The sequence below is a fragment of the Bemisia tabaci genome, chromosome 6 (genome assembly GCF_918797505.1).
Source record: "Bemisia tabaci chromosome 6, PGI_BMITA_v3".
NCBI lineage: Eukaryota > Metazoa > Arthropoda > Insecta > Hemiptera > Aleyrodidae > Bemisia > Bemisia tabaci.
The window spans coordinates 18,586,710-18,613,562 of NC_092798.1; the positions used below are offsets into that span (position 1 = coordinate 18,586,710).

The following is a 26,853-nucleotide window of genomic DNA, read 5'->3' on the forward strand; positions in this document are numbered from 1 at the left end:
AATAATGCTGAGTTATGTTCCTACCAATTCATAATTCTAGCATATGCTTCTAAGAAAATGCTAACGTGTGCCTCCATTCTTGTTCACAGGTCAGAAAGGCAGTTATTATGCCTGCCAAGCCAATGAAAATCCATGCTGATGACATAAGGGCTGTCGCATCTCTAACGACTGACGCATTCATTAAGTACATGAAGGAATCAAGTGCAGTTGAGGGCGAAGCACAACGCAAGCATGATAAAGCGATGTTGCAGGAGTCAGGACGGCAAATAAAGGAATTGCCTTGAGATTTGTGTATGTCTATTATGACTAATATTGAAAATGTGTCAGCCTGGTTATTCCCAAGAAGATCGGGTCCATATTCCCCTGCCAAACCAATGCCTAATTGTAACGTGCCTTCACACTGTTATCCAGCAGCCCCTAACTCTTCTTCTCCAATGGACTCCTTCAACGAGCCCATCAGGCCGAAAATCCCATCTTTTCTCGAGTTCTGCCCCGATCAACATCCCAAGGAATACCCAACATTTCAACATCTCCAGTTCAGCATCTCCTCCCTCGTTTCCAACTGTGACATATAAATATGTATATCGGCTACTTGCATTTCCCTCCCTGCCTCTGTCCGGTGTCTGTGGTCCTATTGGGATATCCAGTCACATGACTTGATCCACCAATGGGAGAGGCGGACACCAGAGAGAGAGAGGAACGGTTATGCTGAGACGCCATGTTAGCTTCACTTCGGTCTTTTTTCATCCTCGCAGGACGTGCGCTTCCTTCCTCCCTAAAAATGTGAGTTTCTCTTTAGGGGGAAATCACCCTTCTGGGTGATTTCTTGTTTATGAGCTTTTCTTATTTTTTGTGTTCGGGCCGGTCGGCGAGTCTTTTTCTATAGATATCAGTGTTTTCTTGTTTTTCGCTTGTTCTTCCCCGAGCTGCACAAGCAGCACCGTATCAGTTGGCGCCCAACGTGGGGCTGTCAAATTCTTGACAGAACGTCTTCCCCGAGCTGCACAAGCAGCACCGTATCACAACAAACGACTCTTCATTTTCAGTCCTAGTTACCTCTCCATTATCTCCTCCGTTCATTGGACGACATCCCAGAAGCAATTAAACCGCGACCCCGCAGCTTCTCTGTCTCCACATGCAGGTCCTCCCCACCCAAGGTTCCTCCTCGTTCACACCCAAAAGCCATAAATGCATAATTCCTCTCTCTGTAAGCCCTGCCGAAACTACGAGCATTGACATTAATCGTATTGAAGCATCTGTTCGCAAGCAGGCTGCGCACATTGTAGCTGCGGTTCCGAATTTTTCCTATCCCAGTGTTCCCGCCGGACACCGGTAGATCGCGGCACCTGAACCTTGATACGAAGACGTATCGCACGTTGTTTGTCACCGACACGTCGCCCCCCCCCTCGCGCCGCGCCAACCTCCCCTGCCGGTTAGACCCGCGGCTAGCGTTTTTTCGGTACGTACTGATTGTGTAACCGGCAACTGTGCATCAGTTTTTCTTCCCAGCTTCAACGTGAAAAACCGCAAAAATTACGTATTCTTCCGTTCGCGAGTTTTTGCTTCTAAGCTTTTCCGCTTGCGTTTCGCTGTCCTTCCAGTAGTACCTTAAGCTACAATTCGCCGTAAGTATTAGAAAAGCGCATGGCACGAACATGACTATTCTGACAATGTGGTGGAAGCCGTAATTATCGGGTGAATATCCAGTCTTTCGGCATGTGGCCAGCTTACAGCCTTTTGGACCTGCTCGTTCCCAATAAATCTTAGTAAATTGAACAAAGAACTCACCGAAATAGCAGATTCTTTTTAATTTAAAACAGTTGGGGAGTATCACAGAATACTCCAAAACGATCCTCAAACCTACCGACTGATATTCAGACATACTGAAGCCCATGACATGGAATACCCCTCTTACACTCACCCTCTGAAATCAGAAAAGGCGCTCCGCGCTGTCATCACACGGTTGGACATAGCGTCTACTCAATTGAAGAAATACATTTTATATTTAATACCTAAAGTACAGTGACAGGCGTCCCCCGCGGCTCTTAATTTAAATTAAAGGAGAAACAGAACCAGGTTGAATACACTACACGAAGTTTTCCTAAGTTGAGTGGCAAGATTAGGGCCTCGTGCATTATATCCACGTCTGGATACGTAAAATCTGTGAAGCTCGTCTTACAAGATGCTGATTTTTTTTTCTTTCTTGTCTCAGAAATCTAGCATTTTTGGAGCCTCAATTTATGTTGCAATGTCGTGCAACGAGAAAAAAACAAAACAAGTGTTGTAAAATGATATTTATCTTCAGTTAGACCCCCGAGGCACGTTTTTTCTTTAGGTTTCTGTTGTTAGGATGCCCTTCGGAGTCCTAAGTGAAGACAAATTTTGTGGTGTTCTGAAGGTAGGTGACCGATAATGGGTATGATCCATATGACAACCATTGGTTCGTCCCTAATTGCTGTGTGTGGGGGGAGGGTTGGGTTGATGAAATTTCCATGTTGTTTAGAAGCTGTTTCTCAAGCGTAGTGAGTGGCCTCCTAAAAAAAAAATTTCTTTCTCCTACATACTACCCTTAACCTTTTTAATTCTAACACTTAGTGAGCATGATTCGTGCTTTAAAATAGTTGATGCAAATTAATTTAATTTGCACGTTTGAGGTTTAAAGCAAGGAAATGGAAGAAAAGGGGTAAGAGCTCACTGTCATCTAGGCATAACTAAGTTTTGCTCTGTATAAAGAGGGTTATTCAAAATCGGCGATTTTACCCTACGCTTGGATTTTGCCCGGAGTTGGATACGTTGTTACCTATCACAAGACACGCCTTTTTCCGGCATTGGCAAGTTCACCCGAAATTTTTCCCGCGCGCTACAGCGTTGCCAAGTTGAAAACAGGTAAATTCCGTAAGTGGCATTAAAATTGAGCAATGAAGTTGCGGTTTTAACGAAAATTCTCTAAAAATTACGCACTTTTAGGAAATGACCATGTTTTTAATGTCGCATTAATTTTAACATGCATTATTGCCAAATTTCCGATTTTTAAATTCGACAAATGTTACATATCCGCATATACCCAAAAAGGCTATCTTCAAATTTGAATAAAAAGTTGTCTAATCGAAAGTTCGTTCGATTCCGCATTCATCGATATATTATAGCTCGCTGGGAAACTTTTGGTTCGCGAGATATCATCATTTTTGTGAACAGCTTTATGGAGCGACGACGCTTTTTGAGTCCGGGCGGATAGAAATTTTAGCCTCCAAAAACACCGGGTAGCATTAATTCCATGGTTTCCTATGTAGTTTTTGGCGCTGAATCCGAATTTGACCATTTCATAAAAAAATTGTCACCAAGATGTTGACAAATTTGGCAAAAATTGCTTAAAATCGGCCTTTTTGGCGGATTATAGCCTGTGACTTGCCAGGAGTTGATCAGACGACAAAATTGGTTATTTCCACAGTTCAAACTCGTTAAACTATCTACAAGCTGAGTCAAATTCTTTCTGCTCACGGTAAAATTAAACGCGCGACAAGCAGCAAACTGAAAAAAAGACACCAAAATCGGCGCTTTTTGCGATTTTTGTCGTAAGTTTCTTGTTTTCCGATTAAGAGAATGTTTCCTAGGAAAATCTGAATTACGCCGAGTGTAACGACAAACTATTGTATTGTTACATAATATAGATAAAGAGCCGCTTTAACAGCGGTCTCTCGGGCCCCGCGACGCCTAACCGCCATAGTACCTTGTCCACCCACAGGTCCTCAGTAATTTGGAGCGCCCTTGTTCCTTTTTAAGCCCCTTATTGTCCTTTCCTGGGCGTCTTCTTCAGTTTGGTGTCGTCACTTTTTTCTATTAAACTCCATTATCTCAGAATTATAAAATAAAATTGCATACTAAATATAGGGTAATGAATAATAACGGTCAAATACCTCCAAAATTCAACGATTGTACGTAATTTTGGCAATATTGCAATGCGTCTTGTCTTGTTTTAATGAAGTCAGTCTGAGGAGTACATTTTATTCATTAATTTTTATCAGAAAATTTTCCATTATTGTTTCAAAATGTGGTTAATTGACACGATTCGATAAAACTCACTATTTTATGAATTTTTCCTCTCTGAACTAAATACCCTAGTTATTAGTATATATCTAAATTGAAAATTAAATTATTCTACAGACGTGTATTATTTTGCAAGAGAAATACATTTATAAAATTTAAAAATAAGAGGTGAACAAAGAATATAGGATAATAATATCGAAATAACCAGCGAAAATTAAAGTATTTTGTTTAAGCTTGGCAACATTGAAATACGTTCGATTTTATTTTATTGTTCAATTTTATTAAATTCTGCTCATGTTGTTTATTAGTTTAGTCAAGAAACATTCTCTTAATCGGAAAACAAGAAACTTACGACAAAAACCGCAAAAAGCGCCGATTTTGGTGTCTTTTTTTCAGTTTGCTGCTTGTCGCGCGTTTAATTTTACCGTGAGCAGAAAGAATTTGACTCAGCTTGTAGATAGTTTAACGAGTTTGAACTGTGGAAATAACCAATTTTGTCGTCTGATCAACTCCTGGCAAGTCACAGGCTATAATCCGCCAAAAAGGCCGATTTTAAGCAATTTTTGCCAAATTTGTCAACATCTTGGTGACAATTTTTTTATGAAATGGTCAAATTCGGATTCAGCGCCAAAAACTACATAGGAAACCATGGAATTAATGCTACCCGGTGTTTTTGGAGGCTAAAATTTCTATCCGCCCGGACTCAAAAAGCGTCGTCGCTCCATAAAGCTGTTCACAAAAATGATGATATCTCGCGAACCAAAAGTTTCCCAGCGAGCTATAATATATCGATGAATGCGGAATCGAACGAACTTTCGATTAGACAACTTTTTATTCAAATTTGAAGATAGCCTTTTTGGGTATATGCGGATATGTAACATTTGTCGAATTTAAAAATCGGAAATTTGGCAATAATGCATGTTAAAATTAATGCGACATTAAAAACATGGTCATTTCCTAAAAGTGCGTAATTTTTAGAGAATTTTCGTTAAAACCGCAACTTCATTGCTCAATTTTAATGCCACTTACGGAATTTACCTGTTTTCAACTTGGCAACGCTGTAGCGCGCGGGAAAAATTTCGGGTGAACTTGCCAATGCCGGAAAAAGGCGTGTCTTGTGATAGGTAACAACGTATCCAACTCCGGGCAAAATCCAAGCGTAGGGTAAAATCGCCGATTTTGAATTAACCCTCTTTAAATTCTATTGTATTTTTCAGTAACTTTCTGGGTAAGTAACTTTTCTAACTAAGGACTAATGCAGAACTAATTTCTGGAACTAATCTGATTTTGTTTTTGATGCTTTGGCGAGGCATTGAGCAGGGACCAGAGGAGAAGCGACTCGAGGCAGTTGAGCAGCGACCAGAGGAGATGCGACTCGAGGCAGTTGAGCAGCAGAACGTCTCAGTACAGGCTGTAAGTAGAGTTTTTGTATATTACTTGTATCATTCCGTAGGTGAGAGGTTAACGCTTTACTAATGTCTGTAATTCTGTATCTGTTTTCTTTCCTTGCAACTCTTAATTTTAACTTATACTATCCTTTCGGAGTATTCTTTCGTGAATTGTTGTGTTCACAAAACATTGCCACTTTCCGTCTTGAAAACTTCCTTTTTGTCTGTCTGTCTATCACCAGGAGCCCCAGGCGACCGCGGAACCTGACCTTCCCCCGGAAGAGGCCGCTTTCGCGGCGTCGCATCCTACCCTCTACCGCAGGATCCGGAATGTAACCCGGGAGGGTTACATCCTCTCCGTGAAGACTGGTGGCGGCGATAGGACTGTTTATATAAACACTCGAGGGGTGTCGAGGTGTCGGAACAGCGGTTCCCACCTCTTTGACTCTGCAACCTTTGTAGTCAATACGTTTGCCAAGACCATCAGGCAGACGTGCCACGCGTCCGGGTGCCGTCTGGGAGATGGCAGGTCAAGGTACTTCTCGGTGAGTGATCAAAATGTATTGTTGTGGCATTGGATTAGTAATCTTAGTTAACTTTTCAGGACTGTCTGAACCGTCGGAGGATCCTGACATTTAAGCGTGGCTCTGCATGTTGGTTTCTTAGTATTATTTATTAATTGTTAATTTCTTAATTAATTCTTAATTATTTATTATTTATTATTTTTTTTTTATTTATTATTTATTATTTTTTTTATTTTTCTTAATTATTTCTTTTTATTAATTGTTATTTTCTTCTTTATCTGATAAGTATTATTTTAATAATATTATTATTATTATTATTTAAATATTATTAACTATTATTTTTTAACTAGCGTGTAACTCGCATCGTCTCTCGCTCGATACGGGTTTTCGTGGGTGCCTACGTTGTTTGTCTCTTTCACCGGCACCGGAACCCGACTCGAGGTGGACTCGGGAGAGTTAAGTTGATGTGTCTGTTCGAGCCGCAAGAGGAAACACTTGCGAGCACCGGCCCTTATAAAGTGTGCTCAGAATGACGGAGACGGGTGGAAATACGGGATGCATGCTTCTAACCTAACTATATTTACTTTTGACGTTTCAGGAGCCGCTCGTCTTCGACTCGGAGGACGAGGAGGTGGTAGCGTCCTAAGGCTCTCGAAGTTTTCGACCCTGTTTTTTGGTTCTTTGTATCATAACTTTGAAAACTATCTTTTGAAATTTATCTTGTGTGTAACTTTGAAAACTATCTTTTGAAATTTATCTTTTTTGGCATAGGTGCATTTCATTAATCTTTTTAAGCCAACTGCTTTCGTATCGAATCGTTGATTATTCGAGTAAAAATTGCTTTGATTTTTTTTTGTAATTTGTTAATTTGAAGATTCTCCCAAGCTCCTATGGACAACAACGTGGACTCGGAATCGACGGTGTAAGACGGGAAGAAGATTAATTTTTTTAATGCTTAAGAATTTTCTTTTAACCTAACTCGAGAAATGACGGTAGTTTTGAGGAATTGCAGTAGAGTAGTTGACTGCTGTAAAAGTAAATTATGATGAATGCACGGTTGGTTGAAGAGTGTTGCACCCTATATTGTCCTTAATATCATGAAATAATCATTAATTATCATTTAATATATCATCTTATTCCTATGTACTAGTTCTTGGGTGACCCTTCCTGCTTTCTCGGACCAGTGTGCGGCGGGATCGGCGGCATATTTCTGGAGGATTCGTGGTTTTTTTTTTTTTTTTTTTTTTATAATTTCAAGTACTCAAACTAGGGTACTAGTAGTACTAATGACGTGAATACGAGAGTAATGCATTAAATCTAAATTTCCAAGAGGAAAACTATATATAACTGCCTAAATGTAGTTAATCTACGGGTGAAACTGCAATATCAAGATTTTGGGTGTGTGTAGGGTACACACACGTACGCAAGGGATAGTGTTTGAAATACATTGATTTGCAGTGTTGGAGTGGGGGGGGGGGGGAAGTCTGTATATATACATCCTCTAATTAATTGTCACCATTAATTATTTATTCTTAAAACTAATGGCTGTCTTGCCTGTGTTGCAACACACTTATAGTATTGGTGGTTTATGCAATACAAGTATTTCATGAAACACCAATTATACGCGATTTTATCTTGAAGTTATCATGATTGGGTGCTGCAGTAAGGGGGGGAGGGGTGGAGAGAGTTTTTTTTTTTTTTTACGTGTCGGAAGGAAAATGTAAGGATGACGCGCAACGTCGCGGTGCACGTGGGTGCACTTTGCTGCTGACTTAGCTTTTGTGGGGTCTGCGTCGACCCTGCGCTGTTATGCGCCCTCCTCGACTTTCCAGTCTGCCACATTCATTTTGAGAAGGTGTTCTTATTGTTTTTCTGAATTGTTTCGTGCTCTGGTCTACCATGGAGGATGAACGTCAAAGCGTTGTTTGTCCGCGGTGCAAGTGCCTTTTTATCATTGTGCCCCCTGGATCGTCTTTTGGGAGACAGGATCCTTCTCGTGGCGAACCAGCTGTCTCAGGAGCTGCTCCCGGAGTCCCGAGGGACCCAAGGCTCCGCTCCCAGCCCGGACTCCTCCCATCTACTGGTAACCCAGAACCGGTAGCAAAGGACACTGGTAACCAAGTTCCTGTTTGTAACGTCCAGGGTCAGGCCCGATGCTCCAGTGATGGAAGAAAAGGCTACTGGCTGCAGGCTGACGCCTGTCCTGGTCCCAGCGTGGCCCTTTGAGCCCTTATCCGCAGTCCATTAAGCTTTTTTTTGGCAGAAGAGACCTTAGTATATCAAGTATTTTCAAGTGTATTAAGATTTATTATGTTTTTGTGGTAAATTTTTGTGCCGGATTTAAGGCGATTCTAATAAAAGTGAGTTCTCGGCTTCAGTGTGAGTCATTGCGTCTTCGTTCGCGTCGTGTGTTTTTAAAGTTTGAGAGAGGAAAAAAAATAATGTTTCCTTCCGAATTCCGCGGCACCGGGCGGGGCTGGTGTGAAGTGTTAACGTTGCTCCGGGAAGCAGCGCTCTGGTGTAGCCCTAGTGTGTTGAAGCCCCATGAGGATGGGCTGGCTGTTTTTTTCTTGCGCGGCGGAGCTCGCTTCGAATTTGGGTGGCACCTCGAACAGGTGTGCCAGGGCCTTCTAGACCGGTACGTGCGTGAGGTGCGATATGGGCTAGCCGACGGGGATCCCGATAGGGACGAGAAGACTGGTTGTGAGCTCCTGCGATTCGTGGTGGAGTAGGATGCCGGGGATCAAGAGGTGATCCTTGTCTGGCTGTATGAGGTGGACAGCCTTCCGCCGCCCACCCAGTGGTGATCGCGCGGTGGTGCCTCGGATCATCATGTAATTTTAAGTTTTTCGTTAGGTTTACGAAAGGTGTCAAAAGTGAGCCCCTTTTCATTTATCTCCTGCGGTTCCTTACGGTTACTGCGGTTCTACGGTCGGCGGCTTCCCCGACGAGAAGAAATTATCGAGTGCTTTATTTCCTAAATAAAATAATCTAAGGCTTTCACGACAACTAACACCTTACGTGGCCTCCAACCTGATACGCCATGATAATAGGTGGTTTTAAAGAAAAGGCCTCTTTTACAGCATGTTGATGGTACGTTGTGTCCAAGAGAATGTACCTTTGCTTTGTCCTCCGTTCCCGCTTGTACTGCCAGTAAATGCATTTGACACCTCAGCTGCAGCCACTCCCCAGGGAGAATAGACACTCTAAACAATTTAGGAGGAGAATGCGTGATCTGGCACCTCTCTTCCTTTTAGCGGACGAGAATAAAGAGGATATCGTTCAACGCACAAATGCTGCCAACGTCCATAAAATGCAAGAGCTATTCAAAGAGAAAATCGGTCAATTTATTTATCCGAAAAAGCCCTTCAACCCTGCATTGTTAATAATTGTACAAATCGTCGTCTCCCGCACGAAGTCGTCCACCATCCCACAATGGGTGACTGGCCACACTCCGTGCTGTACGCTGCGTGTACGATTCCTTACAGAAGGACGGTTTTCTCTCTGTAGATACCAAGCGACATAATTCGGATCCAATGGAGTGTCAATTTGGAACTTTCAGATGCAATTGTGGCGGTAACGATCAAAGACCGGATGGCCCTCAGTTTGTAGGAGGGTATAAAACATCCGTTCTTAATAATACCACTGATTCTAATGTGCAAGGTAATTGTGAATATGATAATGTAAAGTTGCTAAGTAATTTAAGAGTATTGCTTGTAAATGACGAAAAGAAGTAGAAACTAAGAAGGAGATAGAGAAACTTGTTGTTGAAGTTGAAAAAGAATTAAGCCACACTTAGGCAAGGTCTGCCCGATTGAAAGCTTCCGTCAAGGCAGGAGATGAGGAGTCACGTCCTATCGCACATTTTGCAGGTTTTGCTGCTAAACAAATAGTCGGTAAATTGAAATGCACATTTGCTGTAACCGTTTACTTGCCAAATCCCTTGGCCCCTGCCACTCTCTAATTGCCGCAAGGGAGTATGATAAACAGAAAAGGAGCTTGACTTACTGTTGTGAGAAGTTTGTAGAAATTGTAGGTTCTTCCCTGTACTCTTGTGATGATCTGATTGAAGAGCAATCCCACATAGCGCAGCTTAAGGCGAAAATAACGAAAGCCCTTGGCCAAAAATATTTCTTGCAGTGGCTGATTTCTAATTGTTGTTCCTAATCTCATGCTGAATCAATGATCTCCGGTTTTTTGCGAGACAGTATTCCACATTACAATCAAGTGGTGGTGGCAAAGGAAAAATCGCGCCTTTGCTAAAGAGAACTCGGCCGGACAGGCAAAACGCAAAATGAAAATTTTGAAGCACCAGTAAGAGTTTTGTCATACTCATGGTAATAATGATCACTTTTTAAAATATCTTATTCTTGAAATTTTGCATCTATTATTGGGTTAATAATATTAATTCAACAGCAAGAGGATTATTTTTTACTTTTCATTGTATCATGCGTGTGTGGTGTTTACAGTTGATGATTACTTTGTTACAGACTTTATAGAGCATCATTTTCTTATCTACATTTATGTTCTTATTAATCGAGGAATTAATTTTTTTTTTCGTTTAAGAAATAAAATATTTTTATTTAGAGGAGTTATATTAGTCGTAATAGTACTTAGTTGCTACGATAGGCTAAATTTTACCCTTAGGACAAGTGTCATTTTGGCAGGCTTACAGTTATCTTTAATCTGAGTTCATCTATTTAATGTAATTTTCATATTTATTGTTTGTTTCTCCCCACACTCATGCAGCAATCATTATTTCAACGATGTCACTATTAATGTTTTAGTGAAAGTAATTAGTAATAGTAATTTTTTCATTCTGTTCCATGTTAAAAAACTACCTCTATTATATATTATGATAAATTATTAAACATTTAAAAAAATATTGTTGATATTATTTTTTTAAAAAAAAAATTATACATAAACATTAACAATTATCAGGATGAAAGACTTGCAATCCTAATGTCTGGTATGCCTGACCACAAAGAAGGTAAATTGCTGGGTACGCCTACTATTCAAGACGGAAAAGCTCAATTTAGGCCCCCCCCCTCCCCCCCCCCCGATGAGATCGTTACGCCACTGTACCAGGACAGGGACATCCACAAATTCCTGTACAGGACCGGTTTACACGGAGCTTCTGTTTTTCAAACAGATGATGGGGCATTAGTGAAAAAGATAAAAGGCGCAGCCAAAAAGGAAACTCAGGCTATGTTACGCGGAAAAAATTAGAGCCATTGGTGCGAGAAGCTTTAGAAAAAAAGTTATAAGTTAAAACCACCGTGACTGGTCTTGTTTTGAACGGCAATTTTCCTGTGTTTGGTACATCATCTGATGGGTTAATAACAAAAACACACGTGATAGAGATTAAGTGTCCTAGCACTAAAGAAACGTTCCATAAGTATTTCTCAGAGGATAAAAAAAATCCTGCACCTCGTTATATGGCTCAGATTCAGCTGCACATGTGCTTCATGTGCTGCAAAAATGAGGGTATTTTTTGCGTTGCAGATCCTGGGTTTACCGTAGAAGTACCCAAAAAAACAGAGCTGTACATGCCTTATGATGAAGACTTTACTAAAAGCATTTACCGAAAAGCTGAGGCTTTCTGGGAAAAATCTATTTCCCCTAAATTGTATAATTCTGTGTAGGAGTAAGTGTGAAAAACGCGTAACATGCGTAACGCTGGGAGAACGTTAAGACATAACAGAACGGGACATAGTATTCCAGTAGCGGACAATTGTCAGTAAATCTAGAGAAACCAGACAAATTGTCACAAATAGAAACTTAGGTAAATAAACAAACAAACCGGACAGCAGCCATATTGTTCGGACTAAATCGAAATAAACCGAGGGTCACCTAACAGGTGACTTTTCAAAATGGCGTCAAGCGTGTGGTGCCAACAATGTGCATTCAAAAGGCGTTTTAGAGACGTTCAATTTTTGGTGTTTTCAAAGTAAGATTTCTCAGGCCAGAGGGCTTAAAAAAATCGGGAAAAATTCGGTATAATGACTTCACCTAGTACTTTCATAGTATGCAATAAAAAAATTCAGCCAAGCTGACCCATTGCCAGGATCGAAGCAAAATTGCCCTACCAAGCAGAAGAAGGGATATCACAGGGGCAAGGTTTGCTTCGCCCTCTTCCTTTAACAATTTATTTTAACGAAAATGAGTTGGACTTGGAATTGACGGAATGGCACCCAAGCATGCTATCCCAAACACATTGCCCTGATGCATGAGCAAATAAATACCATACAGATATACAGAGTATTTCCAATAAGACTTAGGCAAAAAAAACTTTGAAAAGTGTAACAAATATGGACATGAAATAAATGCTTGAATGACCCGATGCATTGGCAAAATAGTTTGGAAATTTCACAATCATGACAATTTTATACTTCCTGCCAGATTTTCTTTTCCTTCTCCTACAAAAGTAAATTCTGACCTAATTAAAAATGGAAAAAATTGCAATACTGAATAGTTTTTCACTTGCTGAAATGATTTCTTCTTCCTCTGATTCTCAAGGACAGTGGTAATGCGACTAGCAGGGAACACCAGTTGGAGCGATGGGTGCTGGGCTACCTGAGTGGCTCAACAACTTACTATCCTGATTGTCAATTACAGTAAAACTTGCTTATATCGGATCGCGTAGACCGACCGAAATTTCCGATGTAAGCGCGTTCCGGGAGAACCGAGTTTCAATGTTTTTCGCCTAAAATTGCGAAAATAATGGATTTTTACCCAGCCGACAGTTCATTTTGTATCAGGCGCAAATGACCATGTCCCACTCCCTGCACTCACACAGGAACTGAGTATATCTTTCAACACTTCACGCTACTCTCCGATGAACTGCACTGCAGGACGAGAAAAAGAGGTGTGGAATAACGGGAGGGGTAAAACTTGCTGTAAGGTCTTGCTCTCTGCGTGCACAGAAAGCACACGCATGACGTAAACACAATAGCCAATCAGATCGAATGCACCTGTTGTCATTTATGTAAACAGAAGATTGATGAGGACCGTGATTAATCATGCTTCCTGTCTATTTACGTAAGCTTCACCTTTCTATTATGTAAATGGAACTGATATCGAGTGAACTTTATCTACTCTCACCATTCATCAGCTATGTCTGTGCTGTTTGACCTTGGATTTGTGTTCATCGCCTTGGTTTTGATAAGATAAATTTATAATCAAGTAGAAAGTTACAGATTTTGCGAGTGATATGGCGCCACTGTTTTAGACAGGCGGTTTTAGGCAGAGGCCTTATCAGAAACGAAGCGTTTTGAATGTGAGGAAAAAATTAAAATCATTTAACATTGCGAGGAAAACAAACAAGAGCTGCAAAAAGAAATCTCCATAAAATTTAAAGTGCACATTTTAGCCAAAAAACTTTGCCTTGCAGCGATACGTTTCCTCAAAATTTGCAGATCAATTGATAGACATTGATGACGAAGTGCAGAAGGTTCTTTTTTTTTTCAGCCATTCAGAAGAAAGTGACGGATAGAGCAGTACTTCAGCATAGAGTAGACTTTTATTGCTGACAATGTACATGTGTCAAACATTAGAAAAATAAACTGCAAAAACTTGGCAACCTAATTCTTGTTTTCCTTTGATACACCTTCTCCGACCTACTTAGCGGGTTATTGAATTCTTTTTCAGTCGCGTCTCGCATGGCAATAAGGCACGTGATCAATAAGGAATTGATTCGTGTACCACCAGTAACGGAATGGCATTTCCTTTATCTTGATTCTTTTGAATAATCGCTGAAGATACAACAGGGTAAGTTTTGAAACTCTGTGCAGATTTTGGAGGAAAATCCTGTTTACATCGGTTTCAGACCGAAAATTTGTCACCTTATAGGCGGGTTCCATTATGGGCAGTTCCGATGTATCCGGAATTTTTTTACATTGTTCTGATGGGCAAAAAAACGGGGCCGCGCGCAACTTCCGATATAAGCATAGGACGATATACGCGAGTTTTACTATACAATACAAAAGTAGAAAAAGGAGAAAAAAATATGTTCACTTATACACATTATTGAAGATCATTCCAGCAGCACAGGGATGTCCAGGAATTCATTCCAGCAGCTCTAGGGTGTCCAGGAATTCATTCCATGAGCTCAGGGATGTTCAGGAATTCATTCAATCAGAAAGTCTGCAATTTCTTCCTTCATTTTGTCTCTTAGTATTTGATTATGATGTTTCCTTAATGAATTTTGCAGTAAATGTATTTGATTATTCTGGGGAGAGATAAAAGAACACTGAATCAATTTGGAGGTCTTCTTGTTCTTTAAATGGGCAGGGTGTGACAGAAATATACCAAGTTGCATAAGTTGGCACCAATTAATGTTTTACAAATATTTCAATATAAAACTCGATGCTAAAAACAAGGTTTAACAACGATCGTTTTTGTGGATTAAACATTTTTCCAATTTGAATTTTTGACAGGAGAAAATTTGCGACTGATTAAATTCAAACCTTTTCTCTGCTCATTTCTTCTCCAAATGCTACGCACTGCTTTTCTATTTAACTCTGGTAAAATTCTCCAAGGAATCTGAATCTACATCTTCTTGACACCGACAGATTTTACATGTTACATTGATGAATGAGGTAGATGGAGAAATGCCAGTCAACTGTGGCACACTGTCTTTCAATTTGAATTTGGGATAATTATTTATTGTTTCGCATCGGTACAAATCATTTTTTTCAAGATTCAACCATTGCTGAGACATAGATGGATTAAATGTGATTGAAAAATTTTCAATCTAAGTTTCTATTCAAAGGTTCCTAGACCCTGTCTTTTTTCAAGTTTACAGTCATTTTACTATATTACAGCTTTTAATCTTAGAAAATAAAATGTTTTACATAATAATGCTTGCCATCTGTTTCAAGTGGAAGTATTGATAATACATCATGGTCACATTCGTCATAATGAGAGTCATGTCACAAGAGAAAGAACACATGTCATGAATTGTGCAAAACTTGCTTGATAAGCGAAATCCCCAACTAACTTAATCCTACATCTTTCATAAATACAAGATTTAAATGGAGACATGGACATTTTGACCATACAGAATGCAAGAGAAAATCAGTATTTAAAAGAGCAATGTTTCCACTTGATAATTCAATCAATAGACAAGATGACACATGATGAAACTTTAATCTTTGTTTTAAATTTGCCTCTCCTTTATTACTTATCACAGACTGCGGGAGTTTTATTTTACATGCTATTATATTTTCCATAATAGAGGGTGCTATTGCCATTCTTGAGTTTTTACAGTGAATCTAAAATAAACTTACCGATTCTGCTAAAATTAACTGACAGCCATAACAAACAGGATTGAAAAATGTACCATTTGCTTCATTTTTGCAACTGCTACTCAATATTCTATTTTTGGCTCTTTCAGAACTATGGTTCATCACATGAATTCCTAAGAAATAAAATTTAGAATAGATATTACAGAGCACTAGTTCAGGACAAAAAATGACCCCAGTAGAAATGAGATAATATTTAAACAAAAGTATTTTCTGGACACATTTGAACCTCTTACACCAGGGGTGGCTTGAAAGTAATGCCTTTGGGCTTAAAACTCAAAAACAATGAAAGCCTCTCTGGCAAAAGCTAGGAAAGCACTTAGAATAGATGTCTCAAGCTTCCTAACAGTTTATCAGACTTAAAAAAATTTAACACATGTGCGTGTCAAGAACATGCAAGAATATGCTCTTCAAAATGCCACAAGTCTTTTTTCGATCTTATAAGATGATACTGACAAAAATCTGTTTCCAATTTCTCTATGTGCTTCTTTGTCTGAAATCAGATGTTTAGCACTACGTTGATTCAACTGCTAGTAAGGCGATTTTGCCTTGAGCCGATCATAATCGGTCATGGCAATGTTACTTTAGCTGGTCGCAACGAGTCAGTTGTGCTAGTTACAGAATGGCGTTTGAGTGGTTTATGCTTATTGATTAGTAAAACATTATTAGATCTTTTCAAATACCTACTACCTTTCCAATATTAATGGAAACATTAGTCATCGAAAAACACAAAATATGATGCCATCCCCAGCAGCTGCGTATACCATGGTTCTTTTCACCTTGGTCTCATCAATCGGTGAAAAGTACACACATTTTCATTGGATATTCAGTGTAAAACATGGATGAAACCAGGGTGAAAGAAACTATGATATGCACTAACTTGGTTAATGCAGTCGTATGTCATGTTATTGACCGATAATATCTCTGTTCAGACAGTGAATTCGGTTGTTGGACGGATCTTAGTAATTTTTGCTAGTCTTCAGGCTTACAGTATTAAACTACGATTCTGTGCGTCACTCAACTGACAGATTTACTAGGGCTGATAGCCACTGAGTAAAAAGCTACCTAGGGTGCACTCAAAGGCCCTAATCTGTTGAAGTGTGCCTGGGCTGATCGCTTTCAGCCTACAGTCTGTAACATGCATTCAATTGTCAAAACCACACAGTGGACTTGATCAATCAATTTTGAAAAGTGCTAACATACCATCACTGTTGATTGCAGCTTTCCCATACTTGGATACAGCAGATGAGATTTGTGTGGCCAGATATGCAGAGGATTCAGTTGCATAGATATCTAGAGGACCCTGGAAAGAGAGCAAACCATTGACTTACACAGCAGAGAAAGTTAACAACATGAAATGATACATTACTGTTAATGATTGGCATTATGAAAATGGTGCAGAAGTCTTGGGTAAATGGTCAAATAGTCTTGTACATATTGAAATTCTGGTTCCATCACTGATTTTAGACATAAAAATTGATTTCTTTCAGAAGGAGTAGTGAAATTATTCACTAAAAATGTGCATCTTAGAATAATATCTGCGATGAAGAAGTTGAACTAACATTCATCTTAAAATCTACAGTATGTCACAATATACAGAATTTTACGAATTTAGACAGTTCAAATGCATGAGAGGATTTGGAGAGGAAAATACAAACAAGGAAAGTTGGTAAATTTGATGAATTTTTACTTTCAAAATGTTCAAAACTCGAGAGGTTATTGTACAAAATGCGCTGAAATTCACAACTTGTCAAAATTTGACAATCTACCTGGGTGCTTGATAGAATGCCTGATTTTACCAAGTATTTGCCCTCGACACCTACAAGAGATGATCTTTTGGAAGGTGATTTTAGTTGTGTCAATTTTAAAAAATAACCCTCCGAGTTGATATTGTTGGTGTTGATGAAATTGGAGTGAATGATTTCTGTAACCAAAGAAACTGTGCTTTCAAAACTTTGGCATTTTTCTTCATCACCTAAAGTTATTTTTCTTAAAATTGACCAATACACAATTCAGGGAAGTATTGAACATTGAACTTACTGCAAACTTGATCTCAATTTTTGATATAATATTGCTTCACTGAAATTTTGCCTGCACAAAAATATCTATTTACTTCTATGTGATGAGGACAAACTGGGTGGCAATGGATTGCAGCACTTTCTGACGGGGAATATAATCTCTAAGAAACATAGCAGTACGAGCGTGATGTTATTCTGGCTGAAGTTCCCATTTACTCCAATGCAGATAAAAAAAACTGCTTCCTGAGTTACTCCCATAAATAACACCTCACATCAGATAGCAGAATTGATAAGAAGTTGATGGGGCAATTTATTTTAAAGGAGAAGTGAGAGAGATCTTCTCATTTACAAGAAAATCTTAGAGCCAGGTCGCAAAATTGCGTTTAATTAGCATGCTCTAGCTCTTGGTAGATTCTTTTCATACGAAATTCATGAGCTGAAAAATAGGACTAGGTGATCTTGCTTACTTAGCTTGAATTGACACTTCCTTCATTCAGCGCTACCAATTTGCAAGAAGACTCTTCGTAAATATTACGCCTGAAAGCAGAATTTACAGAGGGAAACAGATTTTACCTGGCATAGTTCACATGACGAAGTTCCAAAATTTGGACTGAGTGGATTTAAAGACAATTTCTCTCCAGTTCTGAATATTGTTGACATCGTAGATGGAAATTCACAATGAAGACCAACAAGGAAGTTTTCTGTTAGTTTTTGAAGACTACAATTTTTCCTTTCCTGAAAAAGGAAGTCAATTGGGTGAATAAAAATAAAAAAGGGGGAAAAAGTACAAAAATAAATATAATTTGATGTAATCAAAACGTATACACTTTATGAAAATGTTTAAAATAAAGAAAATGGTCATCCTTTTCCTCTCACTTTAATTCTTTAGTGTTTGTTGAGTCTAAATTCTTCTTTACAGAGAGAGGGGGAAAATTAAATCACAAATGGGACATTTTCTCCCATCATTCGTCTTTCTTTGTAAAAAAGTTGATTTTTTAGTGTGTATTCTCACAATGGTTTTAGGCTCACTTGCCTCCATTAGCTCATCAACGAGAAAATACCAGAGGAATTCCTTTACAATCAGCAAAGATAGAACTTTGTTACTGGGAAGAAGAAAATAAAAGGGTAAGATAATCAAAAATATGCCAAAAAGTTTAACTGAATTCAAGTTTTACCTATAAAAACATTTTATGTTTGCTTCATTCCCCATCAAAATTTAAGACTACAAACTTTAAAATAAAATCAAAGATTACAACTAAAAATAAATTCTGCCTTAAAATAGAGTGTGTCTTTATTCAATTTTTATTCATTTAAGAATATTTTTTGCCTTGTTAATTTTTAGAAATAGATAATTAAGGTAGCTATAATTAAGGTATGTTCTATTCCAATCAGTGTATGATTAAAAAATGAATCGCAATGGACCACTAGACAAGGTACGAATTTAAGCAATCTGATACATGATTCTTAACAAAAATTTCACGTAGAACACGATTCGCGCAATGAAAATTACTGAAACTAACTTCTTACGAAAATATTAACGTTTTTATTTCACATTGGTTACGAGGAATTTTAACAGCCCGCTCAAGAGAAACTCAAAGCTCTACGTCAGTCAAATCGCGCACTACAATGGTTTCAGCAAGTTTCTCGATCGAGCAATGTTCATTTTCCATCATGTGTTGTTCGAACTATAAGCAATTTGCAATAACTGAGCCAAAGCGTCAAGATCGAGAAGGCCAGATTTTTAAATCGCATAGACTGGCATGATAACGTTTAGCGCGCGATATGAATCACGTAGAGCATTGAGTTTTCATGAGCGGGTGGTTTGAATTCACGCATCAAGAATCATTAAATATCTTCGTAAGGAGTTGATTTCGGCAATTTCCGTTGTAAGCATCGTTTTCTACGTGAAATTTTGGTTAAGAAACATGTATCAGAATGCTGAAATTTGTACCTTGTCTAGTGGTCCATTAAGATCATTTAAATTTTTGTCAAAGTTTCTGATGACCGAACAGTTCCGATGGCTGAGCAAATTCCTACAGGTATTTGCTCACAAGAGATGTCAGCTTTGACTGTATGAGAATCAACAGATCAGAAAAGATTTGAAAGAGAAAACATAAAAAATACATGTCACAGGCAAACGATCAAATCAGGCATATACTCAAATGCTTGGGCAAACAGTCAAATGTTTTTACTTACATTGAAATTCTGATTGTATTGCTAATTATGGACCAAATAATTGTTTGCTTATCTAGAGAGGAAGTATCTGTAAAAATTGGCATCTCAAAATTATAAATAAGTTAGATCTAGTCCTAGAACAAGCTTTTATCTCTGGATTTTTAGCATGTCATAAAATACAGACTTTAGAGCGTTGAAGGTTAAGATACATACGAAACATTTGGAAAGAAAAATATAATAGAAGTTTGTAGATTTGATGAATTATTATATTCAAAACAGAGAAAACTCAAAACTTTGAAAACCATCAAAATTAGACTATCTGCCTTGATAGGTATTTGATAAAATGCCTGATTTGACTATTTGTTGGTGATATACATACAAAAAAAAAATGAACAAGGGATAAAATTGTATAAACAGAAGACTTACTATGCTTGAAAATGCCGGGATGAAAACAGTTTTCAATCCTTTCATCAAGACATAGAATGCTACAGCTTTTTTACTAACATCTTGGAGAGGCCTGAGTAACAGAACCGAAGTGCATCTAGTATCACAGAATCCCTGTCACACACAAAAATAATATAAGAACGCTTTGTAGAAAGAAGATGAATTAAAATTAATGCTTTTTAAACTGTGGAGTAATAAAACATGTAAGGTTATGCGGACACACAGAGATTATTCTACCACAATTCCTTGATTTTATGACTTAACTTGACTTACAATGTATGACTGCAACTATCCAAAACACTGAAATGCATTAGACAAAAGAAGTATTGAACAATGATAATCAAATTGACAGCCTAGGGCCCATAACAATTATGCTTTTTAATATTCCAGTTCTTGAGAATACAAAATCCATTTTCAATCGAGAAGTTGTACATTTTTCAGCAATTGACAGGGATAATAACAGCAGTATTGCAAATTTTGCATGACAAAACACAGCAAAAATTGGCTCGAAAATTGCAGCCAACCACTCTCTAAAGCAGTGTTTTGGGCTAGTGTTAGACCAAGAAAAAATTAGATGCAAAAATACTCTGTAGATACTGTTCCTTGCTTGCTTTCTATGTAACTTCATATTTCTTAAATCTTGGACAGGAGATTTTCCGCTTTTACCATGAGAGTCTTAAAGCACTCTATGGGTAGGGAGAATTCTCTCTGTTGAAGATGTGACTGAAATTGACTCTTAGCCCTAGAGAACATGAAACGAAAATATAAAAAATTGTTACCACATCAAGGGGAAGATGAGCTCCTCTACCAATGACTATATTTGACATCAATTTCACAGCAAGATCCGTCCCTGTTTCAGCAGTTAAAATCTTAGAGCAATTTAATGTTAAGGCACTCTGGATTAGCAAATTATTTCTGAAAAATCAAAACAAATACTTCAGGAAAATGAAAGACAGAAAATAAAATATACATACAGGTGAATGAACTTAAATGAGCTTGTTAGGTAATTTTTTATTCTTGTCTTCTTGAAAAGTTGAGAGGGCACTTAGTTCACATGATTTTTCCCATATTTTTTCGGGTGATATTAAACCACGAAAAACAAGTTCAAAGTTACATATTTTCAGCTCCCATTAAAGTGCACATTTAGCTGAGATGGTGTTCAAAAATATCCCTGCCATTGTGATCCCTCTTGCAATCATGTGACCCCTCAGCCACTTTTCAGGGCAAGGACTACAGATAATACTTGAAATTCACCTCTATGAAATTAAACAACTATTTCCATTTTGGATCGTTCAAAGCATCCAGATTTTATTTCAGTGCACTAGATGACAAACAGCTTCAAGTTGACACAACGAAATTAACTCCATTGAAAACGAATGTTAAAAACTTGACAAATTAAAGTGTTTCATTACTTCTTAGCTCAGACAAATGTATTCAACAATTACAACTACTACCCCCTAATCCCCGAGTTCTTTTTGTTTTGCGAGAATCAATTTGGGGCCTTGAAATTTTTAAATTGTATGACTGCGTAAAAATTAGTCAAAATCCAAGGAGGGGGAATTTTGTCAATTTTACCAATTTTCAAAACTTCCCTTACCTAAAGGCTTTTTCTTGTGAATGGATTTTTATTTTTAATTTCAAACTTGAAACTGCTTAACGACTAGCTTTGAATTAGCCACTGCAGTAAGTACCATAAAGGGTGATTGGCTCAACACTAATTAAAAATATTATAATATGTATGTTTGAGTGATGGAGCATGTCATCTTCATGCATGCTACTTGTTGTTTAAAGGTCTATTAATTTTCTCAGCATTGTGCCAATAGTTCCCTTTAGTTCTGTACAGAAAGAAAAGTAAGTAAAAACTTTGAGATTTCAAATGAGAAGGGTCTTAACCTTAATTTAATGAGCAAGTCTTCCTTAGAGGTGACAGATTTCAAGTCTTCAAATATTTTCCTAACTTTACTGACGGAGCATTCATTTATACTTAAGGTAGTTTCGCTCTGAATTTCTTTCAGATCATTGTGTTCGAAGTTAATTACTGACTCCAAAGGTACATAAAAAGTTGAAAGTCCGCAATTCTTCAACATGATTCTCATTTCTTGGAAGATTTTGAGCCGTTGTTCATTGCTAAGACCTAGGGCTGCTCCATCTGAAAAAGTGGGGAGAGATGTTAAAAAGAGATTGAAATGGCAAGATACTGTTTGCAATATCTTTAGCAGGCGAGTCATGCGACAGTGCTTAGCATAATTAGGCCTCCTTTACAGCTTAAAGAAATGTTTTCCTCCTTGTACCAACCAGATTCCGCAATAAAGAACTACCATTTCTGGCTCCTGGTAGAATGATTATAGGTGCCATGGGTTTCCCTTTGCGTATGAATGCTTATATGGATGAACCAGGAACATTAGTTCCTCATTGCACGATGAAATGCATTTGTAAGTCTGTAAAGCTGCAATTGCGTTTGATGTCAACCAAAAAAGAATTTTTTGTTTAGAAGTTTCACTTTTCCTGACATTCAAAGAAGTTAAGTTACTACACCGCTTCAGAGTTAAAGGATACATCGCAGACATATAGATCTTGAGGCTGAGATCAAAATAAAACATTAATTAAATAGCTGAATCTAGTTGAAGAAGATAATAACAACATAGGTTTTAAATCTGTGGCCAATAACTTCTTAGAATTTTAATTGAGTAGCGTTGATTTTCGAGAGATTTTTGTCCATTCTTGAAGAGATGATGGAATAAGAATGACCAAGAGCCCAACTCAGGACATTGATACAATAAGATCCATATAATTTTGGGTTTGATGAGTTTATACAGAATTGCTTATTATCTCCAGCATCTTTCAGATCCAATTTTTTGCAACTCAACTGCCTATCATTAAGATGCAAGTGATGAATTTAGAGTGGTAAAACTACACATTTTCGGAAGAAGAGAAAAAGTACAATCAAGTACAATGTTTCCTTACAGAGATATGTTGTTTGATCCAACAATGGTGATGACTAATTAGGAAGGTGTTCTAAAAGCCACTGTTTGTAATAATTGCTGAGCATTAATTTCATTCTGTTCTTTCCTGAGTAGTTTTTATGTTTTAAATCGCCGAGTGTAGCTTTTATCGCACGTTAAAAACTAAATGCGAAGCAGCAACCTTTGGCAACGTGAGAAAGTGAACACGGAGTAGCTGATGTTATAGGCTCCTTGTCATACCTAGAAAAAAAAGAATGACCCCTGAACAAAATAGAATTAAAGGTACTTACCATCAATAAAAACAATTATCGGACTGAACATAAGGCGTTTCGGAGTGGTGTCTTGCAAACCACAATGAATTAAATCTACAAGTGTTGCACTCGCTAAACTGCCAGATACTGCAACTAATATTTTCTCTTTAGGTTTAATGAGTTTAGATTTACCAAGACAAGCACGAAACCTATGATTTACGTAGAGTAGGAGACAGTTCCTGGAAAAATACAAAACAGTGATTTCAGTCCACTAGAGAAAAGAAATGAGGAGTAAAAGGGGAGAATAAATTACAGATTCAGAGAGGGAAAATAGAACCTTAATAAGCTTGGATATTGATGTCAAAGGATTGAACAAACATCTGTATTACAGAAAATTTGAATAACATAAGTATGTTTCTAAGCCTTCCAAGCAAATTACATAACTGGAGTGAAACTAGACTTGGACTTCAAGCACTGTACCACAAGATCATCACAAATAGATGAAGAGCTATATTCAAAAAAATAATGGCAAGAAAGGCGATTGGCAGGCTTAAAAATTCTATTGAGTAACCAATTGTCATTAAAATTCACCTCCAGACATTTGGACTAAATTAAATAAAGAAAATCATTTTGTTTAACCCCCTCAATATTGCAAGAATTCTGAATAACAGTCAATGTGAATCCAAATGAATTTGGATACTTTCCACAGACGTAGCTCCGCTCTTTACCAATCCTAGATAAATTCTTACTTCTTTATTATCTTGGATATTAGACCCCAGAAAAGAACTAGATATTGGAATTATTGATGCAATATAAAAATCTTACTTGCAGAAAGCCTCCTTCAACTGTACTACTACTTTTGCAGGTTCGCTGCGACACTTTTTACATGTTGCATGGAATCTGAAAAATTCAAACCAAGTCTAGGTTATGGAGAGAAGAAAGAATCCAAGGATAATAACAATAAATTATGCCAATTGAACGACTAGACAGGGATGAGATTAACCAGCAGGCAACTTATAAGTTGGAGAAGAAAGAAAAGATTCAAATGCTTCAGGATTGATGCCTTCAGAAACTACCAAGATACGGCTGCAGCAAGAACAGCTCAAACTTCATTCCGCAAAACTAGTAGCTCAGTGACAGCCCAGGCAACTTATTGGGAGACAACTGTTGTTCATCGAGTGTGGCAACATTTTACGCAAATGGCTGCAATGCTATGATTATTTTAAATGATTCATAGACTTATTAGAGTTCACACCAAATACCTAAGTTAGCACACTTTCACACTGCGATAGATGATTGTCAGACGTAACTTCGGCATGAAAAGTAAATGGAAGAATCAAGATGATTTATCTTCCAATGCAGTCTAAAAGTACGTAAACTTATTTGGCATGAACTCTAAGAAGACAAGCATTTAAATAAAGCGATATGACACCTCACTTTGAGCATCTGCTACCATATCAAAATTATGAGCCTAACGCAAGGTTAGATAACCTGCTGATACACATGTCATGCTAGTCTGAAGCGAAGTTGATAGACGTAGGTCAGTCCGGTAGGAAAGTTGAGTGTAATAATCTTTCCAAACAAGGCGAGGGCTATCCGCATTGCCAAAAGATTCCTCCGATTTGCTTATCCCACTCTCCTGTTTCCCCGTTCCAATTAATAGAATCGATGTATGCAAAAACGTCCGTTGTCTAATACAGGGTTTCATAATTGCAGTGGATTTCTTATGTCCCACAATGAATAAGATCGATCTCTTTGGTAAACGTTTAATTACACTTAAGTAGGGGATTATTTATAAAATTGTTCTACATTCCTAACGACTTATACCATCTTCTGTCATCAAGTCACAACGAAATTGTCAACTTGAATTCTGAACACTGTCTTGGACATCAGACATTTTTGCATACGTTGATTCAATTGGTCTTTTGCAGATCAGGGAGATCAGGGGGGAACTATGCAGAGAGGTAGCACAAATTGAGGAAACGTTTGGAAAGTAGCGAAACAGCAAATTGGGGAATTCGACTACAGATCGGGAATTTCTGAGGAACATCTTGCTAATGGACTGACCAAGATCTATCGACCTTGCCTTGAGGCACATTCACTCCGGTTACCGAGCTGCTCTGCAAACAAATAAATAATATCCGTTAAATGTTAATAAATATATGATGGATATTTATTGTTTTGGTCCATGACTAATAGGTAGAGGTCTAGGCAAAGGGCTCGTTGAGCGGATCATCAAGCTGCTTGTTCGGCAGCCTAAAGAGCAGCTCAGGAAGCTGTGTGAACGCGCCATTGGACGCTGGGCAAATTCGCTGAAAATGGGCAATGATGCAACTCTGACGATTCTAAAAAGGCCGATTGTCCTGGCCTGAGAATTGATTTCTCATCTTCTCTACATAAAGAACCAAGAAACTGGGAAAAATTAATATACTCACAATGATTTATCAGTGCCTGAGCCAGAACTAGTCAGACTCAAACAATCTAAATCGTCACTAACTGAACACATAACTGATAGGCACGGCTGACACTTATTCTGTAAAGTATTTTCTTGAGTAGAAACAAGAAGGGTAAAAATAATTAATCTGGCGAAAATCCATCACGTATAATAAATAATATCACATCGATCACAGATCACACGTGCTGAAAATAATTGTGAGGTTAAGAGATTCACGGTGCAAGATGGTGGGTGACATGAGGTGGGTGATGATTGGTTTGATTGAGATGGATTTTGGTTGGTGTTGTTGTTTGTACGTTGCTGTTGATTGGTCCCACACCAACGCGTTTAACCAACCGCCGGCGTTCCCGCGTTTTTTTTCGATTATGAGGCGCGAAATTTAAAATTGCGGGCTTTTTTCAAGCGAGCGCCATCGTGAAACCCGTTGCGCATTCACCTCTCTTAGAGTTAATTAAGCACCAATTGAAATCAATGTAAAGTAAGACGAAAATTTTCCGTTATGGTGCGACTTATGAGCTTTCAATCAGAAGCATATCTATTAATACATTCAAATCTGTTAATCCGATGACCTGTTCTATCTGCTGATCTGTTAATTTATTTTCGGTTTTCAGGATACATCGTCCAGTAACAGAATTTTCTTTTTTAATTTTTGAATTTAAGTTACGCAGTTTATGGTTTAGTGAAAGATTGAAAAATAGTATCATATGTCCACTGAGTATTGATGAATATTTTTGAAGACTTAAACGGTAGAATAAGAAAAGTGGTCTCTCTGCGTAGCGCGGGGATCCCCTCCCACCCCCCTTCCCCACTGCGACCTCAACTTAGAGAGTTTTTTCTTGAGCTTGGAAGTTTCTTTGAGAAGTTCCTTCTTGAAAAAAACTTGAATCGCAAACCCCCGGCGTGTGCATAAGCGGAATTAGAGCGCTCACGGCGGCGATGTCCGATGTCCGATGTACGGCGACCAGTTCGCCTTCAAATCTTGAGCAGGTAATTTGAGCGGCTGGGGTGCAGTAACAGTTGCTCACCGTAGTTTAGTCACGTTAGAAACATTCATTCCGTTCCCGTAACATTCGCGCATCAATGGAGTGATTGCTCATAGCAGCAGTGCAATGATCCGCGTTCCAATTACTAGAATGGACCACTGAACAAGGTACGGATTTAAGCAATTCAAAACAGCCAAATTTAACTGGGCAATTCAATTTTTACGAGAGAGCGTTTGTGCGGATTCCTTTGAAAATTTTCAGGAATTTGCTTCACACTATAGAGAAAATTCACTGTTTGCAAAA

The 26,853-nt window shown here is 38.2% G+C and overlaps 2 protein-coding genes across 2 annotated transcripts; one reads left to right on the forward strand and one right to left on the reverse strand.

Annotated features, from left to right (window-relative positions):
• The first annotated feature begins 300 nt into the window (after nucleotides 1–300).
• Nucleotides 301–7,200, forward strand: LOC140224872 (uncharacterized). The gene is made up of 2 exons (XM_072301766.1): nucleotides 301–5,457; nucleotides 5,675–7,200. Exons 1-2 carry the CDS (start codon nucleotides 5,341–5,343, stop codon nucleotides 6,026–6,028), a joined length of 471 nt encoding a protein of 156 aa, XP_072157867.1. The 5' UTR covers nucleotides 301–5,340; the 3' UTR covers nucleotides 6,029–7,200.
• A 6,259-nt stretch (nucleotides 7,201–13,459) lies between these two features.
• On the reverse strand, nucleotides 13,460–25,790 carry Ctu2 (Cytosolic thiouridylase subunit 2). The gene is made up of 10 exons (XM_019059856.2): nucleotides 25,548–25,790; nucleotides 23,938–24,012; nucleotides 23,152–23,351; nucleotides 21,792–22,047; nucleotides 20,678–20,813; nucleotides 19,881–20,012; nucleotides 17,853–18,014; nucleotides 16,465–16,564; nucleotides 15,247–15,377; nucleotides 13,460–14,186 (listed from the first exon to the last, which is right to left on the reverse strand). The coding sequence occupies exons 1-10, from the start codon at nucleotides 25,616–25,618 to the stop codon at nucleotides 14,085–14,087; spliced, it is 1,365 nt and encodes a 454-aa protein (XP_018915401.1). The 5' UTR covers nucleotides 25,619–25,790; the 3' UTR covers nucleotides 13,460–14,084.
• Nucleotides 25,791–26,853: the final 1,063 nt, after the last annotated feature.

Bases quoted from the DNA above. Each gene is read 5' to 3' on its own strand.
- LOC140224872 (XM_072301766.1), top strand. From the start codon at position 5,341: ATGCTTTGGCGAGGCATTGAGCAGGGACCAGAGGAGAAGCGACTCGAG. The intron at 5,458-5,674 runs GTAAGTAGAGTT...GTCTATCACCAG, and splicing joins AGAACGTCTCAGTACAGGCT to GAGCCCCAGGCGACCGCGGA.
- Ctu2 (XM_019059856.2), bottom strand. From the start codon at position 25,618: ATGTGTTCAGTTAGTGACGATTTAGATTGTTTGAGTCTGACTAGTTCT. The intron at 22,048-23,151 runs GTAAGTACCTTT...CCACTTTTTCAG, and splicing joins GATAATTGTTTTTATTGATG to ATGGAGCAGCCCTAGGTCTT. The intron at 16,565-17,852 runs GTAAAATCTGTT...CTCTCTTTCCAG, and splicing joins CGTCATGTGAACTATGCCAG to GGTCCTCTAGATATCTATGC.